The sequence below is a fragment of the Sylvia atricapilla genome, chromosome 7 (assembly GCF_009819655.1).
Source record: "Sylvia atricapilla isolate bSylAtr1 chromosome 7, bSylAtr1.pri, whole genome shotgun sequence".
NCBI classification, from domain to species: domain Eukaryota; kingdom Metazoa; phylum Chordata; class Aves; order Passeriformes; family Sylviidae; genus Sylvia; species Sylvia atricapilla.
In genome coordinates, this window is record NC_089146.1 from 22080354 (window position 1) to 22102209 (window position 21856).

The 21856-nt window shown below is 41.5% G+C and overlaps 1 protein-coding gene across 5 annotated transcripts in view; it reads left to right on the top strand.

Annotated features, from left to right (window-relative positions):
* RBMS1 (RNA binding motif single stranded interacting protein 1) overlaps window positions 1-21856 on the top strand; it is a 144230-nt gene that overhangs the window by 39877 nt on the left and 82497 nt on the right. The window contains exon 1 of one of the 5 annotated variants that reach the window (XM_066322899.1): window positions 13027-13330. The exons of 3 other annotated variants lie outside the window; for them this stretch is intronic. In XM_066322899.1, the coding sequence (XP_066178996.1) occupies window positions 13268-13330 (63 nt within the window). In that variant the 5' untranslated portion in view covers window positions 13027-13267. Of the gene's footprint in view, window positions 1-13026; window positions 13331-13597; window positions 13894-21856 lie in introns of those variants that run through there. One more of the 5 variants, XM_066322900.1, reaches the window with a different exon arrangement.

Genomic DNA, 21856 nt, shown 5'->3' on the forward strand with positions numbered 1-21856 from the left:
TAGAAGAGAGGCAAAAAGGGACTAAAAAATGCATCCATTTGGGTAATCTTAGGTTTCAGAGCAGGACAGATGTTTGAGAGGATGATGAGGCACAGCTATTGCTGGACTAAAGTTGTTACCTTTCAAGAACTTGGGAAAAAGATGACATGCTTTTTGTTTTCTAAGTAGCCTTTACCAAGGAGAACCCGTTTGTGCCAAGTTTTCATTGCATCATATCATGCAGCTCATGCAGTTTTGATCCAGCACAGAGTTTACTTGAACATTATTTAATATCTCAGGGAATCACAGCATCATTGATTCAAACCAAAACGTGCCAGCCAGTGTTCTTGACCTTGCTGTTGCTTATTGCACTGCCCATTTGACTGGATTGTTATTGTTCAGATTCCTTTCTGGTTTTGTAATGGCTGCATTTCACATTAAAGTTCAGTGGTTTAATTAAGGAAATGACTGAATAGGAAGTTACTGTAACCATGATTTCAGCTGTTGAAGAAAAAGATTTGCCCTGCATGTGAGGAAATCTGTGAACCTAAGCTTTTTGTTAAATGTGCAACATCTCCACAATGTTTTTTAAGCTGTTGATATTCAGATTAATAAATCACACCATTTTCCTTCTCTTTGTGGAGGTTTATTAGTTTGTTTCCAAGCGCATAGTATACCGCAGAGTCTTTTCACTGATGCATGGTTTTAAATAGAGATTATTTCCTTTGCAAGTTTCTTTGAGATTTGAAGACAAAAGTAAGGATATTCTGTGTTTGCAAATGTCTCTCAAAATGAGAACATTTTATGTGCAGCTACATAAACCCCCGAGTAACTGCTTGCTTTCAGTTTTGAGGCTTGTCAGGGTGCTGCAGTCAGACTGCATCTTGATGTTGCTGTTCCTTGGCTGTTGGGTGGGATTTAGAAGTTCTGCCTCTTTTCCCAGGTCTAGCCAATCCTGTTATGTGTTACAGCTGCTCTCCACCTCAGGACATTAGGAAAACATATATATGAATATCTACAGATTGAAACTGTATCAGTTTTCTTTTCCACTTCATAGCACACCCACATAAAGCAGTTGATTCAGTCCCACTTAGGAGTGTGGTAGTGTTTGCTTTAAAGGGTGGAATAAGTGGCTGGCATGGATGTGGAGAGGGAATGCTAGGCAGGGAAAGACATCTCCTAAATCAGGTCTGCTACAAATGAAGTCTCAGTGAAGAAAAGGAGCTCACATCTATTCAAGTAGTCCCAAGTCCCCATTCTGCCAAATGGTGTGTTTATTGGTTTGATCAGCTACCAAATAATTGCAGTGGTACAGTAAATAGTGCTAAGCACTATCTGTCTGCCGAAGCCTGGAGTTTCTCAGCTTGAAGAGGCAGGGTTTCCCTTCCCCTCCCCCAACCCCCCATATGTTTACTTTATCATTTACACTTCATGAAAGAAGCAAGAAGGAGTCGTCCAGCACAAACTGAGATCTGTAGGTAGATACCATAAAATAATTTCCATTGTAGGGTGAGCTGCCTAGCAGGCAATTGACAGTGTCAGTCAAGAAGTAGCTCTGGTTAATGAGAGGCACGTTTACGTTTCCTGGATGGTTTAGCATTTTAACGAAGGAGTTCTAGCACAGTTTTGATTCAACTTGAATTTTATCAGCCAAACATAATAGGAAATCAGTAATTAGACGATTTTAAGTATTTAAACCAGATTGAGGAATCTGAAATATAGATTATAAGAGGATGTACTATTTTAAATGGAAATGTTATGGTAATACATTCTAGAATTAACCTTTTAGTTAATTTAAGACTGCCTTTTGTTTTGTTAAAAAATTAAAGGTCGTCTACAGTAGTGACATTTCAAAGACTTAACCTGAGTTTTTTTAGTGGAAATAAACAGATTTTTTTGTGTGTGTGTCCTATGATGACATTAGTAAAAACTACAGCAAGGAAGCCCAACATGAGTTGTTATTTGTGATGCTGCTTAGGCTGATTTGTGGCCAGGTATTACATATTTTGATTTAAAAAAATTAATATTATTGTTTTTTTTTTTTTAAATGAAGATGCAAACTAGGCTTTGTTTTGCAGTTTAAATAATTTTTATCTCAAAGACTCAGCTTCTCCTATTTTTCTTTTCCATTCTGTGAGAATGAAGAAAGTAAAATTTGGTCAAATCTGCTGGTGAAACTGATGCATAGCCCACTGAATATAGTCACCAAGGGATTAATGCAGCTCTCTTGTCTTTTTTTTACCCTGGCTTAGTTCCTGCAAAATCATGTGCCTACATGATTTACACCCATGAACTGTCATATTGTATGTCATCACTAGGAAAAAAGGTTTATTCTATCTCAAGTTACCAAATACTGAATCAGATTTAAGAAAGTCAAAGACCTTGTAGTATCAGAAAAAGTTAGGAGTTAGTTACTGGTGGCAAGAGCAGTTGAAGTTAGCATTACAACATAAGGATTTTTCTTTACTCACACCTCCTGTCATTAGATTTGTAGTTGATTTCAGAACACTCCTTTTTCTCTGGGTAGTGTCACTTCCATACATGCAAGCACAGAAGTTAATGGTGTGCTTACACAGTCTGAGACACTGTTGGGAACAACCCTTCTGTGGAACGAAGTAGCAATTTTATTGGAAATGTAATGAACAAGAGGATTAAAATGGAAGCATTTAGGCATATTTAGATTTTCAACTTTCATGTCTTTTAAGTGATGTCTGAAAATTCTTCATGAGTTGTGAAACAGTGGGCTCTACTCAGAAAACAATCTAGAATTCTTTGGATGTAAAATGTATTTTTTCACTTAGTGCAGAATGTGATTTATATAACATCTCAGCTGACATGATCTGACATGTTTTTATGAATTCCTTTGCAAGGCAAAAGTGCCTCTAGTTGCAATTTATAGTAATGAGACTGTCTGCTGCAGAGTAACTGATTACAATGAAGGTATAAGAAGCAGGCATGTTTGCCTTTCCAGCTCATTACCCTTGCCTTGTTTCTCGAGTACCTAAGCCCATGTTCTGGGGCAGTGGTGCCTGTGGCTCTCCAAAAGCATTCTGTTTGTTCAAACACATTTTTGTGTACTTCACCAAATATAGTCAGATGGTATTTTGGACTGGAGTTCAGCTAATTAGGTTGAATACTATAACTGACAGATAAATTTGAAAAATACAACAAAGCTCCATCTGTAAACAAATATTTACATGAGAACTTTTCAATGATCTTTAGAATAGTGAATGGTAAATTGTATCTTAGGGTCAAAAGCAATATTATGATAGTGCCTAGTTCTCTTCATTATGTACTTATGGATTATATTAGGGGACAAGTGGACCAGGTCCTGAAGTGGGCAGTTGTTTACTTGTGGTTTTGATGGATAAGTAGCAAAAGCCTGATATGTATGCGTGGGTATATATTCACAGATTCATGTTAAAATACTATTGAGAAAATTATCCAAATTTAAATCCTGCTAGAAGAAGATCATCTATTTCCTCCTAGTAAGTACTCAGAGAAAGTTCCCGCAGCCATTTGCTGAAATAATTTTTGTCTTAGAGTCCCATTCAGCAAACACAGCTGGGAGTTTTGCTCTTCTGAGAAATTAGTGTAGCAAGCTGTACTTGCAAGCATGGAAACATTGTGAAGATCTGGCCCCTGGGGAGCTTAGTGCAAAATTCTTTTTGAACATCCCAGAATGGAGAAAATCCTGACTATGCAGAGCCTCTGACAGAAGCTGCAATAGTGGAAGATAGGGGGAGGAGTTGCCAAGGCAGTGAAGAACTTCAAAGAACACTGGAACTAGGGGCGAAAGTTCAGCCTAATTCTTGTGTTATCTGAACTCGCTCACCCACCTCTCTTGCAGCACATCTGCATAACACGTCTGTGGTCTGGTTGTTGCAGTCACTTCACTTTTCTGGAATATGACTGAATATGTATTGTTAAAAAATGGTTGTCAGTGAAGATGTTTCGAGTAAAATTCCACGAGGGAATTCCTAGACTGAGCAAAGCCTCCTCCCAGGAGAAACACACACCTTCCCACCTTGCCTTCCCCAGCTCTGTGCTCCTGCCACTTAACTTGTGATGGTCTTGTTAGACACCTCAGTGACCCAACTCAGCTCCCTTCCACGGCAGAAAGAAAAGCTGCCAGGTTAGTTTCTTGAATCAGTAAGCAAAAGGAACAGTGAGTGGATTAAACAAAGGGCTCATAACCATGAAGCTCAGAGCAGGAGGGGGAAGGGAGTAGAAGTTTTCTTCCTTTCTAGCATCTCTAAGCATTAAATATATTGAGGAATAAACTCAGTAAATCACAAAAGCACAGTCTAAGTGCTTTCATTCTGGGTGAAAATCTGGGACTTGCTGGTAAATCTATTGATCAGACCAGGATTTCATTTCAGGTTTTATCTTTGATTTATGTGCATTGATATTTGTGAGCAGACCTTTGAAATATGGTTGTTCAGTATCTGATAAATACATTGAATCCAACTCAAGAGAATGTGTTGAAAACAACTCTAGGAACCTATTTACCTAAATAAATGTAAAACTTAATTATGATGCAATAAAATATTTTCCCACCATGATTTGTGCTGCTGCCAGCCCATGACACTTGCTATGGAACATTATTTTAAATAAGTCTATGAGTTACTCCCTGAAACAAATTGTCCTAGCTGACTTGATTAATTTACTGATTACTGAACATAAATATTCAGATTCTATCTTTTCGTAGTGCCTGTGTTCCCCAGCTCAGCCAGCCCCAGCACCACGACAACTCTGGGGGCTCTTGGCTGACCAAGAGCAGGGATACGGCAAAGGCAGGAGATAAAAGGCAGGACTCTTCCAAGACAAGGCTACAGAGTTTATTGGATCAGGGGCATCCTCACCCGAGGGCTCTGTGTCAGGAGAGACCTCAAGCACACGAGGGGAGGATCTTATAAAGGGGGGTGGTGGGTCTCAGGGATGGGGTACAGAGAGAAACCAATAACGGAAAAGTAAGGAGTGACCCTTAACATGACATACAGGTGCAACATCAAATCATAACCAAATGGGAGGGGACCCCCTTGATCCTGCCCAACCACTGGACACCTCTCTTGGAATCTTCTGGACCCAAGGAGAGGCCCCAGAGTGACTGACAGGACCAGAGGGTTATGTAACTAATGATTGACACTTAACAAATATCTGACAAACAACCTGGGGATGAACCAAGGGAAAGGGAACAGGAGGGGGGTACAAAGAACAAACCATTTTACATTAAACTTTCTGGAAATAACTCATGTAACAGAACAAGCAAAGTAAAATCAAAAACATGCACCACTACACTATCTGAATTTACATTACAGAAACTCAAATGCTGACAGTGAAGACACAGACTTGGGGTAAGTAATGCAGTTAGTTACTAGTTTAGCTCAGAGTAGAAGTGGCAGAAACGCCGTTTGCAGCTGATGGATAGACAGTGTGTCAGAAGATGGCTTTGCTGCTCAGTTTCTGCTTTTCACCTGTCTGTGGTCCATCAGCCATACCCTGCACCTGGAGGGTCCTATAGCCCCTATGGGGAGGGATGCATCAGCAGGAGCAGCACCCTTCTCTCACCTCTGAGAGTGGGCTCTGCAGGTTACTGGGGCATGGAGAACCTTCCAGTGCCAGTGCTGAGTGCCTTGATGGTGGAGGTCTTTCATTGCTGTCACCATGAGCCAGATGACCTTTATGAACACTGAATTTACATGGGAGGAAGAATTTTCTTGTTCTGAAGACGTCTGGTTTTTTTTGTTCTGTGCTGTATTGATGTTGTGGAGGTGCTGCGAATGTAGCAAGTATACAATTTCAAAATTCAGAGGGGTAGAGCTTGTACTTTTAGAGGAAAAATACAATTCACAGCTTCCTTGGCAAACAATGCTTCTCAGAAATGTAAGCTATTCCAGGTACTTCAGGAACTATTCTATCAAGGGTTATATGGATATTTTGATTTTAAAGATATTGAAAATGAGATAAGATTAGGGCTAATTATTGAACGTTTGTTTAACTTCTGACACATGACTTTGTTTCTTCACTTTGTACTCTAAATTGGGTCATTAAAGTCAGATTGTGCATTATAAACAAACATCTTTCTGTTTATAGGTGATTATAAAACAAACACAGAGGGTGAAGGCTGTAATTTTGAAACAGATAAAATTTATATTCCCCTTTGAATATGTAGATTAGTTTCTCACACTCCAACCAAGGTGATGTAAGCGGACCCCGGAGAGCTGGTACAGTGTTGATGGTGTACTCAGGGGAGTTGGAGCACTGTAAAGACATTTGCAGGTCAGAAATGAAGTTAATTGACAAGGAAGTGTGTGAGGACAGGAAAAATTTGCACAGTGCTTGTCAGTGGGTAGAGCTGTCAGTTCTTCACTTGACTACTAATATTTGTTAAACAAACACGGCAGGACTTTGTTTCAGGAAAGGGGAAAAAAAAGCAAGGAGAGTTGTCTTATGACAACAACTTTGGAAAGAGTGGTGTTTTGTGGTTTTGCTCTAAGGTATCCACATGTACTCCTGTACATAGTCCCCAGTCTGGCTCGTGGCTGCTGCCAGTGAGCCTGCTGTCTGCAGCCGAGCTTTGCAGAACAGGACCTGCTCTGGCTTTTCCTCAGGTATTCTTCAAGCCCACGCTTGAGTGTACAAGCCTGATTTTGCACTAGTGATGGCAACTCCATCTTTTTGATGTATCTCATCATACATGACTGTCTCTGTCTTCTTCCTTTTTTCCATGTGTCTTTTGATTCCTGCCTGCTCCTCGTTGCATTAGTACCAAATCTGCTTACAATGCAAATAGTGCCTGTTTCATTCAAGGCTTCAAAATGTAAGTCCCTATTTATAGATGTGTAAAGACCAGGGAAGAGGCTGATTTTTTTTTACTATAGCAGCAGTGCACTGACAAATCTGAAGCTATTTCTTGGCCTTAGATACCAAAATAACAACATACAAAGGAATAAAATTTATGTCTGGCTGATTTGTGGTCACACCTTCCACTCTAACCATTGTGCAGTGATTTATCTTTTCATTGTCATTAACTATTCTCAATCTTTAAATATATTTTAATTGTAGGAGTCTTTTAATTTCTTTCTTATTTCTAAAATTCTCATGAAATAGTAACCATTCAAGCCTGGTCAATATGGTGAATAAAGTCATCCAAGAAAACCCAGCACACCAAAATCAAACATATTGTGGCTAGAAAGAGCCTTTTTTCTGGTTAAAAAACCCGAGTATATGACCCTGCTTTAGACCCCATGAAGTGAAGTGTTAGAAAAAATATTTGTGCATTCCCAGATTTTGCTTCATCTTTTATTAATATCTGTATTAGAATGTAAATATGTAAATACAAAAAAATCAAATACCTGCATGGAGTCATTGTTTCCTAGAAAATACTTAGAAAATATTTTTGCCTACTTCTTCTATTGTTCCATGAATTCTGCATAAAATGTAAAAATACAAAGTCAAAAAAGCATGTCAAAAGAGTAAGCTATTCTTAGTAGTCTCTGTTAAAAAATAAATATTATTCAATATAATGTTGATGAAGTTTCTACATAGTTAATAACAAAGGAGAAAAAGCAATATGCTTTGTCATTTTGGACAGTCTTTATTATTTTATTCTACAATGTATTCAGAACTGTTTACACACTTTGCTTTATCATTTCAAACTATATCAAATGTCTGGCAACATTATCAGGTTAATGGCAGAAATGAGATCTTTAAGAGTCATTTCAGTTCATTCCACAGATGAGGATTGGATTTTGTCTTGTGTTTTAATTACTGATTATGAGCAGCCTCCTTAAATTTCTCTTACATAGTAATCCTTTACAGTAATTATGTTTCATACTTGTGCTTCCCAGAATATACAGGGTATATTTAGGAAGGGGATTTGTTCGACAGTGGAAATGCTTCTATAAAGAAGTATCTTGTCATGTCTTTCAAATAATACATAGTGCTTTCCATAATATAAAATGCTGGCATGGCATTAACACGAGATTGTGTTGCTCACTGTGTTCATATTCTTAATACCAGTCATCAGTGAAGGAATGGCAACAATTATGTATAATTGTGCAATTTATATTAAGTGTCTTTCCAAGAACATTTAAGGAAGCATGGAAGGAATGAACAGCAAGCCAAAATGAATAGGAGTCAAAGCATGTCACTGGAGGTGCAATCCCAGTGGCCACAGCAGATGCATTCTGTGAGCACTGCAGGGAGCAGAGGACTGCTCTTTTTTTCCACAGTGAGCTGTTGGATTTAAGGGAAAAACCTCTGTAGTTTAGGTGATGGGGAAATCAGAGACAGGTTGGAGGACTCCCAGAGAGAATGAGCTGATGCATTCAGATTTTAAAAAAATCTATTACACTGCTTGTGCACAGGTATGCTATAATGAGTGATAATATGGCATTTTTTATCATATTCTAGTGTAGAGTATAAGTAATTTGGTACTTTGGTACCAGCATATTTGAAATGGTACAGCTGGAAAAGATTATTTGTTTTCCCTTTTCAGATCATCATGGAGATTTTTTTCTTATTGTTGAATATATTCATGTGATTATTTTGAAGATTGCATTCTTAAACAACAGCTTCTCATTGTGTATGCAATACCTCGATCTTAGCAGATCGTATACTTCTGCAGAACTCATTGTTTCATAATAATTTTCTTTTTCTAAAAAAAAAAAAAAAAATTTACAGAGGATTTTATATATAAAGTGTTTGGCATGTTCACAACATTACTATGTCCCATTTCTACTGGCCTCTCCTCATCCTCACTTAGCTACAGATTTGTTTCATTACCTGTATACTGGGAATACGTAAAGAAAAACAATTAATTATGAGATAACTTATCTCTGAAGGAGCTTCCCATATAATGGAGTTTACTCTGTTCCTTTGGCTGTTAGAAATTCTTTTCATGCTTTCAGTTCTAATTGATGAATTTAAGCCAAAAATTTAAAATCTGCTTCTGTATGATAACTCAGCTTCACATATCCCTTTATTAACACTTTACAGGAAATGCTTAATATCTCTCAAAGTTCAGCCCTCCATTCTGTTTCCTTGGCTTGCATAGGGTATTTAAAATATTTTTGCATTGTTGTGGCTTAGCTTCCTGCCACAGTTTTTATCTTTCTCGGTATGACTGGGTGTGATGAGAGGATGGATGCTCAGGGAACTGAGCATTGTGGCGACAGGCTCCTCAATATCCTCAAGGTGGGGGAATGAGGTGCCCACAGTCACTTTTCCACTAGTGGGTCTTCAGAAGGCCCTGAAGTGGGCAGGGGAGCAGAGTTGTAAGGAAATTCAAGGGATCCAGTCTGGACTCACAGGGGTTTGCAATAGACTGTAAGTTTCCCATTTAAGGCAGATCCAGGGCTGAGAGACCATCTGTCCTACAGAGGCACTGAATGCCCTGAGGGGAAATAGCTACTTTGGTTGAATTTAGAGATAAGTAAGGGAAGCCATGAATTTGATTTAGAACAGAAATGGTAAAGTAGCAGCCTAAATGCTTGGAACTGTTTTTAAAATAATGCTTAGTTTTGCCAGTTTGCTATTTGTTAAGACTGATAAATATTACTGGAAAGATTCTTGAGTAATTTCAGCTGTCTCCAGGTTTTCAGACAAGTCTTTCTTTCTGTATTTACACCATCTCTCTGCAAATCTACAAGCAAACAAATAACACAGAACATGTAAATTGCTACACTGTATTTCCAAAATGCACCAGAGCTGCTCATAAGTTTTCCTTTTTTTCCTGAATCAGCAACTCTGGGTAATTTAAAGATGCTCTGAATGATTTATAGAGGCACTCTTAGACCCTGTGGTCACCTTTTTCCCTCAGGATCAAAAGGAATTGCTCATTTATAACTGCAAGCAACAATATGCCTGACTACTTGCAAGTCTGTTCACACCTGTTGTATGCAGTTAATAACAAAGTCCTTGAAAATATGATCTTTATGATCATATTTGCATACATTTTATAGATTAGGCATCTCAGTTTTGGCATTGCTAAGTTAGTAAGACTGAGACTGTTCTTTGCAAACAAGGCATGCTTCTTGCATCTCAGAAAATATGTAGGAAAACTGTTGTCAGTACTTGAACTGATATATCACTGCACAAGTACTGAAAAGTCCAGACACTTATCTTGAACTCTATCTACATAATCTCAAATACAGGGTTTTACAAAGAAATAATTTTGCCTGTGTTCTGGAGCTTCTGATTGGAAGGGACCTCAGGGCATCTCTAGTCCAACCTCCAGCCTGAAGCAGCATCAGCAAAAAGATGAGGTCAGGTTGCTTTGGGCTGTATGCATTCTGGTCTTGAAAATGCTCGAGAATGGAGAGGGCACAGCCTCTCAGAGCAATGTCTGGCTGTCATGATGTCCAGTCAGAAACTCTCTTGTTTCAGTTTAGCTCTGCTGTCCGTCCTTTTCTCTCCAGACACACTGCGGTAAGGAGTCTGGCTCAGTACTGGTGATAACATTGTCAAATCTATTGGAAGGCAGCTATTTCCCTGTTTGAGACAAAAATGGAGACAGAATACTCAAGCCTTTTAAAAAGAACAGATAATGTTGATAGGCACATTAGCACGTAGGAAATTACATCAAGTTTTCTTCCCAGAAAATTCTGTAATGAGTTTTTCCTTAACAAAAATAAATAATCAGATACTGTTTGATTGTGATCTAGTAGATGTTTACAGGATTATATTTGTTGTTATGTGTTTTCCTAATATGTTAGGGAAGAGAGTACTGGTAACAGAGAAATGTGCTACCTACTGAATCTAAGAGAGGGAAATCGCGTCCAAATCACAGGAAGCCTTGGGACATGTGGCTGCAGAGAGGGCAAGACGGCAGCGTTTCAGATACTGTTGTGGATATTTCAGATACTGCTGTGGAATATGAGAGCCTTCCCTGGTTGGTATGACAGTGAATGAGACCCATTCGAGCATATAGTGTTTACATGCCTCCAGCCTCTTCCCTGGGGGATGGGGCAGGAAGAGGAGAGGGAAAGAAGCAAGGGATGATTGATGGCTTTTGAAAAGCTTTTCGCTGCGAGGGGAAGGTGTGGTCACTATACACATCTCCAGCTAACAAAGCCCTCCCGTAGGTGGAGCAGATGTAAGCTTTGTCACCCCTTTGGGGTGACAGCAACCCTGTCCAGAAAATATTTTTCTTGTTTTTCAGTTGAGAATAGAGATATGAGCAGGGGAAGTAGCCTGTCACTGTTCCAGTTTATACTGTTTTAAGACAGTTCTTCAGCACTGAGTGTGATGGTGACGTCTGTGACCAAGGGGCTGAAATAAGTAAGATCAGAGCACAGATCGACTGCTGCGTGTGGTACATCTCAGGAAGGTATGAGCACACAGAGCTACATTTCTGTCAAATTATGCCACAGGTACATGAGCATATTAAGCCAATATAATCTGATACTGCTGCCAAAACAAGCACTCATATCCACTCTTTTGCCCTTACCTATTTTTACTCACTGCCTCCTCCATCCATTACACTGGCACAAGCAGCAGCACAGCCACATGCTGAACCCAACAAAGGAAATGATATGGAAGAAAATTAACCTGATCGGAGAAAAAAGAAAAAGAAAAAGGTTTCATCCAGAATCAGTTGCTGAACTGTTGCCTTCTCAGCATTGATGCCAACTGATGTTGTGAAGCAGGCATGAGGCCTTAGCCACACCAGGGAATCTGAATTTATCCTAGCATTAAGCCTCTGTGCTAGCTTTATGCCAGCAGTGGGAATACGAATGTTCCGTGATCCAACAAGAAATTAGGGTGGTACAGACACACAGTACCTGACCTGACATAAAGTCTGCTGGTACAAACTTATGCCATCAAATATTTTCCAGTGCCAGTGATCATGATATGGTTGCAGTGCTTTTCATTCAGTACTAGGAGACCTTAAACTTGTGTTATCAAATCGAGGTCAAATGGAATGAGATTCATTTTAGGACTTGAAAGAGGGGGAAAAAAAAGGAAAGTTACGCAGAATGTAGTTCTGCCAAGTCTCGATGCTTTCCTATTGTTTGCGGTATTCAGATGGGCTCTGGTCTGTAGTAGCAATATATTAGGATACCAAAATAGTTAGAGATTATTTCTAGGGAAGTAAGTAATTGAAGATTATTTGGTTTTGTAAATATTAGCATTGTCAGATAGTATTTGGCTTTTCAGTAATGAACTACCTGGCAATTTTGTGTTTCTTCCCAGCTGTTTCCCATGGCCGTGTTGGGGTATGTGGGATCGGGCCGCCGTATTGTCAGAAAGAGGAAGAGAAACCAAAAGGTGCCTGATGATGCATGTCTGTGACAGAAGTTCTACAGTGATCAGTCAGTGGCCTGACAGAGCTATAGCTCTGGACTTTCTTAGAAACTAGATTGTCAGCATCAGTGGGTAATGTAAATATAGTAATGTAAACAGTACAGACTACCAGGAGTGAAATCGGGAACTCCTTGACTCCGTATGACCTAGTCTTATAGCCTCAGAACTGTGACGTTTCCTAGGCCTAAATTTCGTGAAGAAACTAAGAATTTTCCCTCGCTTCCCAAATGCTGCCTTGAGGCACTGGAGAGGGCTGTGACCGGATGTTCCTCCCCCCTCCCCATCCCTAGTCAAGAAAAACTTAAAGAGAGTTAAAGGGCGCAGCGTTTATCGCCCCGGAGCGGTCGGCCCCGCAGTTGGGGGGTGCACCAAAGGCGGCCGTCCCCGCCGCAGCCGGGGCGCCGCGGGATGTCCCGCTCCGGCCGCTCGGGGGTCGGGACCCCGCCGGGCGCGCCCCGCGGCGGAATGCGCGGCACGCGGGCCCGCCGCCCCCCCGCGCCCCTCTCAGGCGCAACCATTGCGCGGCGCGGGGGGGTCCGCGCCCGCCGCCCCGCTCCGCGCCCGCCCCGGCGCCGCGCCCCGCTCCGCGCCCCCCTGTCCGCGCCGGACGGGGCGGGGCGCCAGCACCGCGCCCGCTGCGCGCTTCCCCGCCGCGGCTCGGCGCTTCCCCGCCCGCTCCCTCCCTCTGCTGGGCGGTGGTTGAGGCCGGCGGGAGGTGGGGCCGGGCCGGGCTGGGCTGGGGCAGCCGGCGGCGGTCAGCGGGGGCCCGTGGATGGCAGCCTGGGCGGCCGCCGCGGGGTAGGGTCGGCGCGGAGCGGGGCCGGGCAGGGCGGAGGCCGAGAGGAAGATTCGCGGAGCCGCAGCCGGTGGAGAAGGCACGGAGGCGGAGAGCGCCCTGCAGCCCCGCCGCGCCGGAGCCCGGCGGCCGCCAAAGTTGCTCCCCATCCCGAGGGGGAGCGGGGGATCAGGCGGGGCGATGATCTTCCCCAGCAGCAACAGCAGCGCGGCGGGCGGCGGTCGGACCCCGTATCGGAAGCAGGTAAGGGAGGGAGGGTGCGGGTTTGTGGCTCCCCCGCGTTCCCCCCGCAGCCCCGAGGTGCTGGGGGAGGAGTGGGGAGAGGGGTGGCGACTGGCGGACTGGCGTGAGTTGCGGCTTGCAGCCTGCTGACTTCTCGAGAGCTGGGATTCGAAAAATGAAACTATCTTCTGCCTTTTTTTTTTTTTTTTTTTTTTTTTTTAAACCTCCCTCTAAGAGCCGCGCCTTGACCTTGGCGAGTGCCGGGGCGGCCGCCGCCGGGTCACCTTCGCGGGGCGGCCACCGGGCGGGCGGCGGCCCCGCCGGGCTCCGCAACAGGTTAGAAAGGACCCGATGTCGCAACAGCGAAACTTGGGGCTGGATGTTTTTCACTCGGCGTGAAATGAGCGAGGGGATCCGGGCGCATTTTTTCTTTCAAACCACCCTCCAGAAAACCTCCGCCGCCCTTCGGGTGCGCCTCAGCTCCTCCCGAGGGGGAACAGGGGGGACCCTGGGACATTTTATGGGCAGAGAGATCTCTCTGATAAGCTCGGAGCACTCGCATCTATGGAGCTGTAGTGAAAGAGGTATTTCTTTGTTTGTTTAGTCGCTGGAAATAAAATATTTGAAATAATTTACAAACGTTACAACCTTGCGTTTGTCTTTGGCTGCACTTTTTACGCACACAAGATGCGATTTTGCTATTAATCTTACATTATTTACTGCTTAGTGCATTATTTTTCATTGACTCTTCGATTAAATTTAAAAAAAGAAACGGAAAAGCTTACTTTTTAAGTTAATGGGAAAGCATGCTCTGTGTGTGTGCCAGAGGGTAAATGGAGTAGAGGTCACTGACAAGCTACCGGCTTGACAAAGCATGCCAAAAATACTATGGCAGGCTTCTTTCCAGGTGAGAAAAAAGCCCTTCCGTGTCTGCTGCACTTCGTAGCTGAAACGAGTAATTTGACGGGTTCAGTCAGCAATACTGGGGAAGTTTGTCCTATTTTGCTTGGGGTCAGAATGCATTAAAGGGTAGAAATAGGAAATCAGATATCACTGCTGCACACAATGAAGGGCTTCATATGGATAATAAGGACATAGGCTTGGAAATTTTGAACTCCTGGTGCATTGTTGGAATGGCACATGATCTTTGTGGCTAACCTGCATGACGATGAAAGTTAGACTCTCATATTTTCTTGGAGCTTAAGTAAAAAAAATTGCTATTTCCTTTCTCCTCCCTGTTATTTTATAGAAATATCTTTTTGATAAGGAATCACTGGTGTGTTATCTCAGCAGTGCTCTGCAGATGCTGCCCAGCAGCGCATGGAGTTATCTTTGCATCTTGTACTCCAAGTGTTCAAGTCCATACATAACAAAACATGCTTATTGTGTGTGCTGGTTTTGGTTGGTTGTTAATAAATGTCCTGGATACGCCCATGCTGATCATCTTGTCTGCTGCTCCTGCATACTTTATAAATGAAGCCAGGGGATCAGATACAATTTCGCACTGTCCCAGAGAGGACCATTAATCAAGGAAGGCCCCTTGTGTGGCTGAGCCTGTGTCGGTGCGGGGCAGGCTGTTGGCAGGAGCCGAGGGCAATGGGGCCAGGCCTCGTGCTGGCAGGGCTGTGTTTTATGTGTGGATGTGAGTTTGCCTGCTGGTCTGGAGCAGGCTGATAAGATGCTCTTCTTTTCACAGTGCACTCCTTAGATTCAAAGAGCTAAAAGGGCTGACTGAATCAGAAAAACAAACAGACCCTTTTTCCCCAGTAGGCAGAGAAAGAAATGAATGCAGGGGTATTATGTGGGCTTAAGACCCTGGGTACCAAAGGTTTCTTTTGTTAGTGTGTAGCTATTCTCTGCTCAAACACTTCCTACATAAGGAGCCAGGGTCTGTGCTTTTCTCCAGTTAAGTCCATGGAAAACTCCTATTAACTTCATTCATGTAGACTAACGTCGATTAGCAATTGGCTTTCTGATCTCCCTTTCACTCAGACTTCACCTGCAGGGGTGAGCTGATGTCAAACAGTGCTGAAGAGCGCTGCAAGCCTAATTTTTCAACTCTCGATAAATAACAAAAGTTGAAATTAAGCCTCTATATGCTCTGTCATATTCAGACAATTGCATTGTAGTTGAGCTTTATTTAGCCTGAGACACTAGGTAGTGTTAGTGTAGGAAAAGTTGTCAAGCAACGTCTCTAAAAGGAGTAACTGGATTTCCTATGCTAACAGTGTGTAGTATGTGAAGCTGAAACAATTTTAAGTGACTTAGAAATTAAAATCTTTTCAGCAGCTTGTATGTTTCTATTGGTATTTTAATACATATCAGAATAACAAAAGAGCACTTCATGATTAGTACTACCCCGTTTCATTTTTAAGAGTTTATAGGAGATTCATTTGGAAAAATGAGTGATTAACTGATAAAAGGCAAGGTGACAGTAACCTGATTGTTTTTTAAGGCATTGTAATATAATGTGAATTTCTACCTTAATTTAAAACGTTGACAAAATGTCATATAGGTAGAGTAGGTTCAGATCTGTACCCATACTCTCTTTTTGTTTTCCCAAATAACTATGTTTTGTTTTATAAACAAATCTGTGCTTATAATACTATGTTTGTTACCTGTTGTATCTACACGGTACAACTCAGGCATGTAGGAGTGAGTCAACATTCTCAATTTCAGGTCAGATTTGATTGGCCTGATCATCTTCTCTCTTCTATAGTACTTGTACGAGTACTAAAATGTATTTTCTGCTCAAACGGATTTCCTGCATTGTGGGCACACAGGCATATTAAAAATGCTCTTACCAGGCTTAAAATTGAGGTGTTGCTTAAATGAGTGACAGCTGAGAATTAATTTGAAATGCAGATGTGGGTCTTGTTAAAGAATGAAAGCCACACAGTATCTGCAATAATAACCTATTACAGCACTCGTAGCCATACATCCTGTGTGAAAAAGATAGGTGTAAGCTAATATTTTGCTATCAAAGTTACTTGAGCTATTGCAAAGAATGCACATGTGTGCATCCGTAATGAAAAGGAAACAAAATGATATAGAATACACTGCTTAATACAGGCTTTTTTAGCTCTTGGTTTGTTGAGAACAAGATGATTCTCTGTCCCTCCTCCCACTTTTGTCATTCTCATGTAAATCGGGAGGCGCTCCTCTGAAGTAAATATTTCTACACTCTGTAAAATTATCGTAAATGGAAAATTAGGCTTTCTCCTGCCATCTGCTCTTTGAATCAACAGAGCTGCTCCAGCTATTTGATTAGGGATTTTAAATCGCTTTGTGCAGGGAGGTTCCTCTGCTCTCAGGTTTCTCGAAGAGGAAGCCAGAAGCAGCTCTGGAGGCCTGGAAGGAGGTGATGGCAGGGTCCTACCGGCACAGCCTGGGTGCTCAGCCCGGTGTCTGTGCCTTTTAACAGCTTTGCCCAGTAACAGTGGTTCTTGTTACATTTTGATGAGGGTAATGTTTATCTCGCCAGCATAAGGAGATTTACATAGTTTGCTGCTTTCGAGAGGATTACCTGGGTGTAGCTGCACGTGAGGAATTTAACACTGATTTGATATTTGGCCTGTGTATGGGGGGACAGACAAAGCTTTTGATCAATCTTTTCATGTAGCTCTGTTAAGATCAAGTGTTGTGTCACAGGCTGGGTTTTCTAAAAGTTGAAGGTTAAGGCGAGCTTCTAAGAGCAGTTAAATGGAGAAAGCTTTTGCCACTTTCAGGCTACAAGTGTAGATTAGCCTTTCACTCTATCTATAGGTTTAACCTATCAAGAAGCTCCACCCGTAATCCTGCTCTACGATTTCCCAGTTGGCGCTGTGTGTGGTGTGAGAAGGAGCCTCATTAAACTTGCAAGACCTGGGCATGGTCATAACTCAAAACACGCAGCTCCGCGAGCAGCCTGTGCCCAGAGGGGTTGGACACGACACCTCCTGTGTGTGTGGATGGTGCTGCCGTGGGAGAAGGCTGAGGATTCAGCCTGAGATTCAGCTGATATCTGTGGTTACAGAAATAATCGGGATTTGTTTCTTTCTCTCAGAACTGTAAGAATTGTAATTTTGTATCACTGGCTTGAGTCACCAGACTCTTATTTCCCTTTACATTGTATACAATGGTCAAGGGTCTACCTGAGTTTCGCAAAACTGAACTCCTACATTAAGTACCAGCTGCTTTAATTTTTTAAGTGCATCTATAAGATTGTTTGTGAAGTTCTGCTTTATTCTCAAGGGAGCAAAACTACTCCGTCAATTGGTTTCTATACTTGTACCAAAACGTGAATGAAAGAAATAAAAGGAAACACCATATCTTGTTCAGGCATGATGTTATAGATTATGAAAAGTGATATAATTGTCTTATCTGTATCTGGCAATTTGAAGCTTTTGTTTAGTATGTCTAACAGGGTGAACAATATATTTTTGTCTCTTTGGAAATGTTATTGTTTCAAGTATGTCTTTGCCATTTAGTTTCACATGGAAGGGAAGATAGAAGTCTGTGTCTTGAACATCTGCTGTTTTGTTTTGGGTTCATTTTTTCCCCCTGAAACTTCCAACTGTTAAAAAAATTGCTTGAGTTAACACATTTCAGAAGAGTTAGATCCTTTAAACTGTAACTGCTGGCAGGGAGGAGAGGGGAAGGAAGGAAGGGAGTGGAAAATCCTTTCCTGAGAGCTCGAGATGGCTTGTAAAACATCCGCACAGTGCTGCAACCAAGTAAATAAAAATAATGATCATTTGACATTAAAACTGTTTTTGTCTGTGTTTTTTTCCCCCTCTTTTAAATTTGTGGTTGAAATTGACTTTTGCTTGTTGCACGAGATGGTGTATAACAAGAGAAATCAATGGAGACTAGGAACCTCTAGTGGGTTTCCCTCATGGATCTGTTTCCAACTTCTTATGAATGTTTTTCACCTTTTCTACAGCCAGTTGTTTTAAAATACGTTACTTGGGGGACAGTGTGAAGGCTTATAAGTCTGTAATCCTAATGAAGAGGGGCCTGGAGATGTTTTGATCTTGGAGGAAGCGTTGGTCAGAAGTATTCTAGAAAGCCATCAGAAGCAGATTTGAAAGTTCTCGAGCCTTGTTGAAGTAATTGTGAGTTATTTTGCATACGTTTCAGAATTGCAGTGTACTGTGGTTATTTTAACAGCCCTGCAGAAGCCACTGTATTTGCAGCTTCCTGATGCAACAGGAAAGGGAAGGGATGAGTTAGAAGTAAAGGAGAAACAAGGAGGGGAACCATGGATTAGATAAGCACAAGCCTCCTAACCCAGCAACTTAGGAAACATACACACAACAAAAAAATCATGTGCTGTAAGGGCTGGCTGCTGTGATTAGCACAGCTTTAGCTGTTTCCCTCAAGAGACTGCAGTTAAGGCAGTGTAGCTGCAGCTGTGTATTGACTCACAAAGTAGTTTTAAACTGCAGTTGAAGTAATTGAATGCTGGTGAGAGATTGCTTTAAACAAATTCAAGGTTACCTAGGTTTGTGGCAGTTTGAGTTAGTTTATTTCTAGGAACTTAAATTTAAACGTAGTAACTTTTATTATTGACTATGTAAATTGATTTTTAACAGTAAAACTCTATGCCAACTTTAAGACTTAACCTGTGCACTAAGATGCGTTGGCTTAAAATATCTAGCAAGTATTTTGAGGTCTTGCAAGCTCTTCAAAACAAAAATATAGTTGCAACATTTAAAAAATGTCTTTTTTGGAATTTAGTGTAAAGATATATCAGCTCTGGGGACTGTTGCAAAATAATTGCTGACAACTACAGAAATTTATATATATATATAATAATATGATCTATAGTAATACCTTTTTTGTTCATATATCCTCATAAAAGTCATGTTGTACCCTTAACTATAATTGTTTAGGAAATCAGTGGTGTGCAAGTTATTTGTTTGAAGTATTCTGCTGTAGAAAAGTGATGTGTCAAACAGAGTATTAAGAATTTACTTATTTGATAGAATTGTAGAATTTCATGAAGTTGCAGTGGAAACAAACAACACATTGTTCTGGGGAGCCTCATTTGGGCTTCATTCTCTTTTGTTGAAGAACAGCAGAAACACCAGGGCAAGGTGAGCATCAGACTTAGTCTACCCTGATGCTTACCTGCTTGTGAAATGAAATATTTCTTTACTGCAACTAAACATATATAACTTTGTTTCACGATTGATTCTGATTCTTTACAGTGTCCCTTATTGGCAATGGCACTTTCACACCTTATTGTGTGGGGTTTTCTGCTCAGATGAGAAGGGCATTTATTTCTTTCCTTGCCTTCTATTGTTTTCTGTCCTTTGATATCAGAATCTCCTCTACCATATGGTGCTTTGTTCAATAAAGTGGAAACATGAGTCTTTTGGTTAAATACAACTCATATATTCTGTCATTTGGGTATTACAGCATAACAATGTTAGAATTCAGTCCTTTAGGATATTTGAGGTATGTGTATGGCACTTCCATTTTTGTTGTGCTTGAAGAGTGAAATATCAGGATTCAGGTGTGAGTTTGGATGAGCATTAAAAGGGAGCTTTTGTCAGGATTATGTGTCACTGCAGGGCATTTTTCATGTCTGTGGTCTTAGCAGCTCTCTGGAAAGCTGCTGCAACTTGGTGAAGGATTATCCAGTTATTTTTGAAAATCTGAAGTAGTCTTCATAGCTTCTTGGCTAGTCTGAGGTGATTCTGCTTTAAGGTTTACTTGACTCACAGAAACTTTCTCAGGTTGTGCTTGTGCCACTGCAACAATCCAAAATCACTCCAAACATCATGCAGGCAAGGGTAAAATCAAATGCAGATCCTTGTTGACAAGTCCACAAATGAAAATACGGTATTATTAAAACAGAGAAATTAAAAGAAAAAAAGAAAACTTGAGCGAAATTGTGGTACCGGAGCTGGAAGTTTCTTTTACCTTATATGCAGGTGTGTGGCACACAACCTCCAGTCTTCTCAGGGACACTGGTTATTGTCCAGCCCTGTCACCTCCAGTTGTGTTCGGAGAAGAGATTCTGATTTAAGGCTCTGTATTTTATTTGTACTTAACCCACTTAAAGGGTAAAGGATGGATATTCCTTTTCTTTTTCTAAGTTGGTGATGCCTCTTTCACCAGACTGTAGGTTGTTTTTTCCTGCTTTGGAAGTGATGTCTCTTGGGCATCCTGAGGTGCAATGCTGCCTGCCCAGGCTTTGGAGTGCTCTTCAGCTGAGCACTAAAGAGATGGCTGCTGTGTTGCAGAGGAGATCCTGTGTATGAAATGATGAAGGAATTTCAAGTCTTGTGGTGTTTTTCTTTCTCTTCTGTCTATGTGTACAATTTGCTAATAATGCTTTAAACAGCTGTGCAGCAGATATTTTGGTGGGCTATTCTGGGAGTGGGGGAGACCTTGTCACTCTAGCTGCTGCAGGTGACTGGCAGGTGTGTGTCACCTGTGTGCCCACCTTTGAGCATGGCCACGGTGACCCATTTGGAACTGTTTGTATTGCCACATGCATGTGTGCTGTTCTGACTTAGCTTAGCTAATCACTTAGCCAAGGTTTTAAATAACCTATTACAACACGAAACCCTTTGAAGTGTGCAGTGTAGAAGTCGCATACAGTAGAAGTCTGTGTTAACTTGGCCCCCTGTGGCTGTGCTGTGGGAGACGAGGGACACGGGGGGTGCCTTGCCCTGGCCAGGGACGTGCCTCCCGTGAGCCTGGAAAAGCCACACTGGATAAAGCTGGGCTTTGGCAGAGCTGGCAAACAGTTCCATGGATTTCTGTCTGGTATGAAAGCAACCACCAGCAGACAAGGTCCTTTGAAGTGTTTAGTGGTCTGTCTTCCAGATGAGTCGTCTGTATAATTTGGAAAAAAACATTTGAGATAGGTATTGAATGCAATTGCTTAGCTACTAACCTTTGAAACATGGGCATTTTTTAGGCTTTTATTTAGCATTCCAGGAAATATATCTCTGAATGCTACTTGTGAGAAACACCAAAACTGGGGTTTAGGAAAAGTGTTTCACTTCAACAAAAATATAAATGATAAGATTTCTTTATTGTCTTTGGGTAACAATGCCTCCAATGGACACATGTACATGTAAATATTCCAGAATTAGGGGCATTTTTTGAGATGAGAGAACCTCATATACTGCAGTACTGATGAGCTATAGAATACATCTGAAATCTTCAGTAATTTTAATGGCAAAAGTTACTAAATGTAATTCAGTACATAGAATTTCAGCTAGTCAGAGGTGCTGGTGATACCTAGGGCATACTGTGGTACCAGTAGAAAATGCAGGGGCTTTTTAGTTTGAAGTGCTCTAAGAGCTGCCTCCATTCCCAGTTACAATATTCTACACTGCTGTGGAGGCTAATGCAAGAAAGAAATGGTTAAGGAAGTCATTGTTTCAGCATTAGGTCAATATTTTAATTGCTGTAGTGGAAAATCATGTTAACTTTGGAAGCAGACTTTGTCAGATTGCCAGCAAACATACTGTTCTTAGATCTGTCAGGTGTAGAGTGTCGTGGTCTCAGAAGTCACTAAGGGCTGTAGACTGGCGTAGTCAT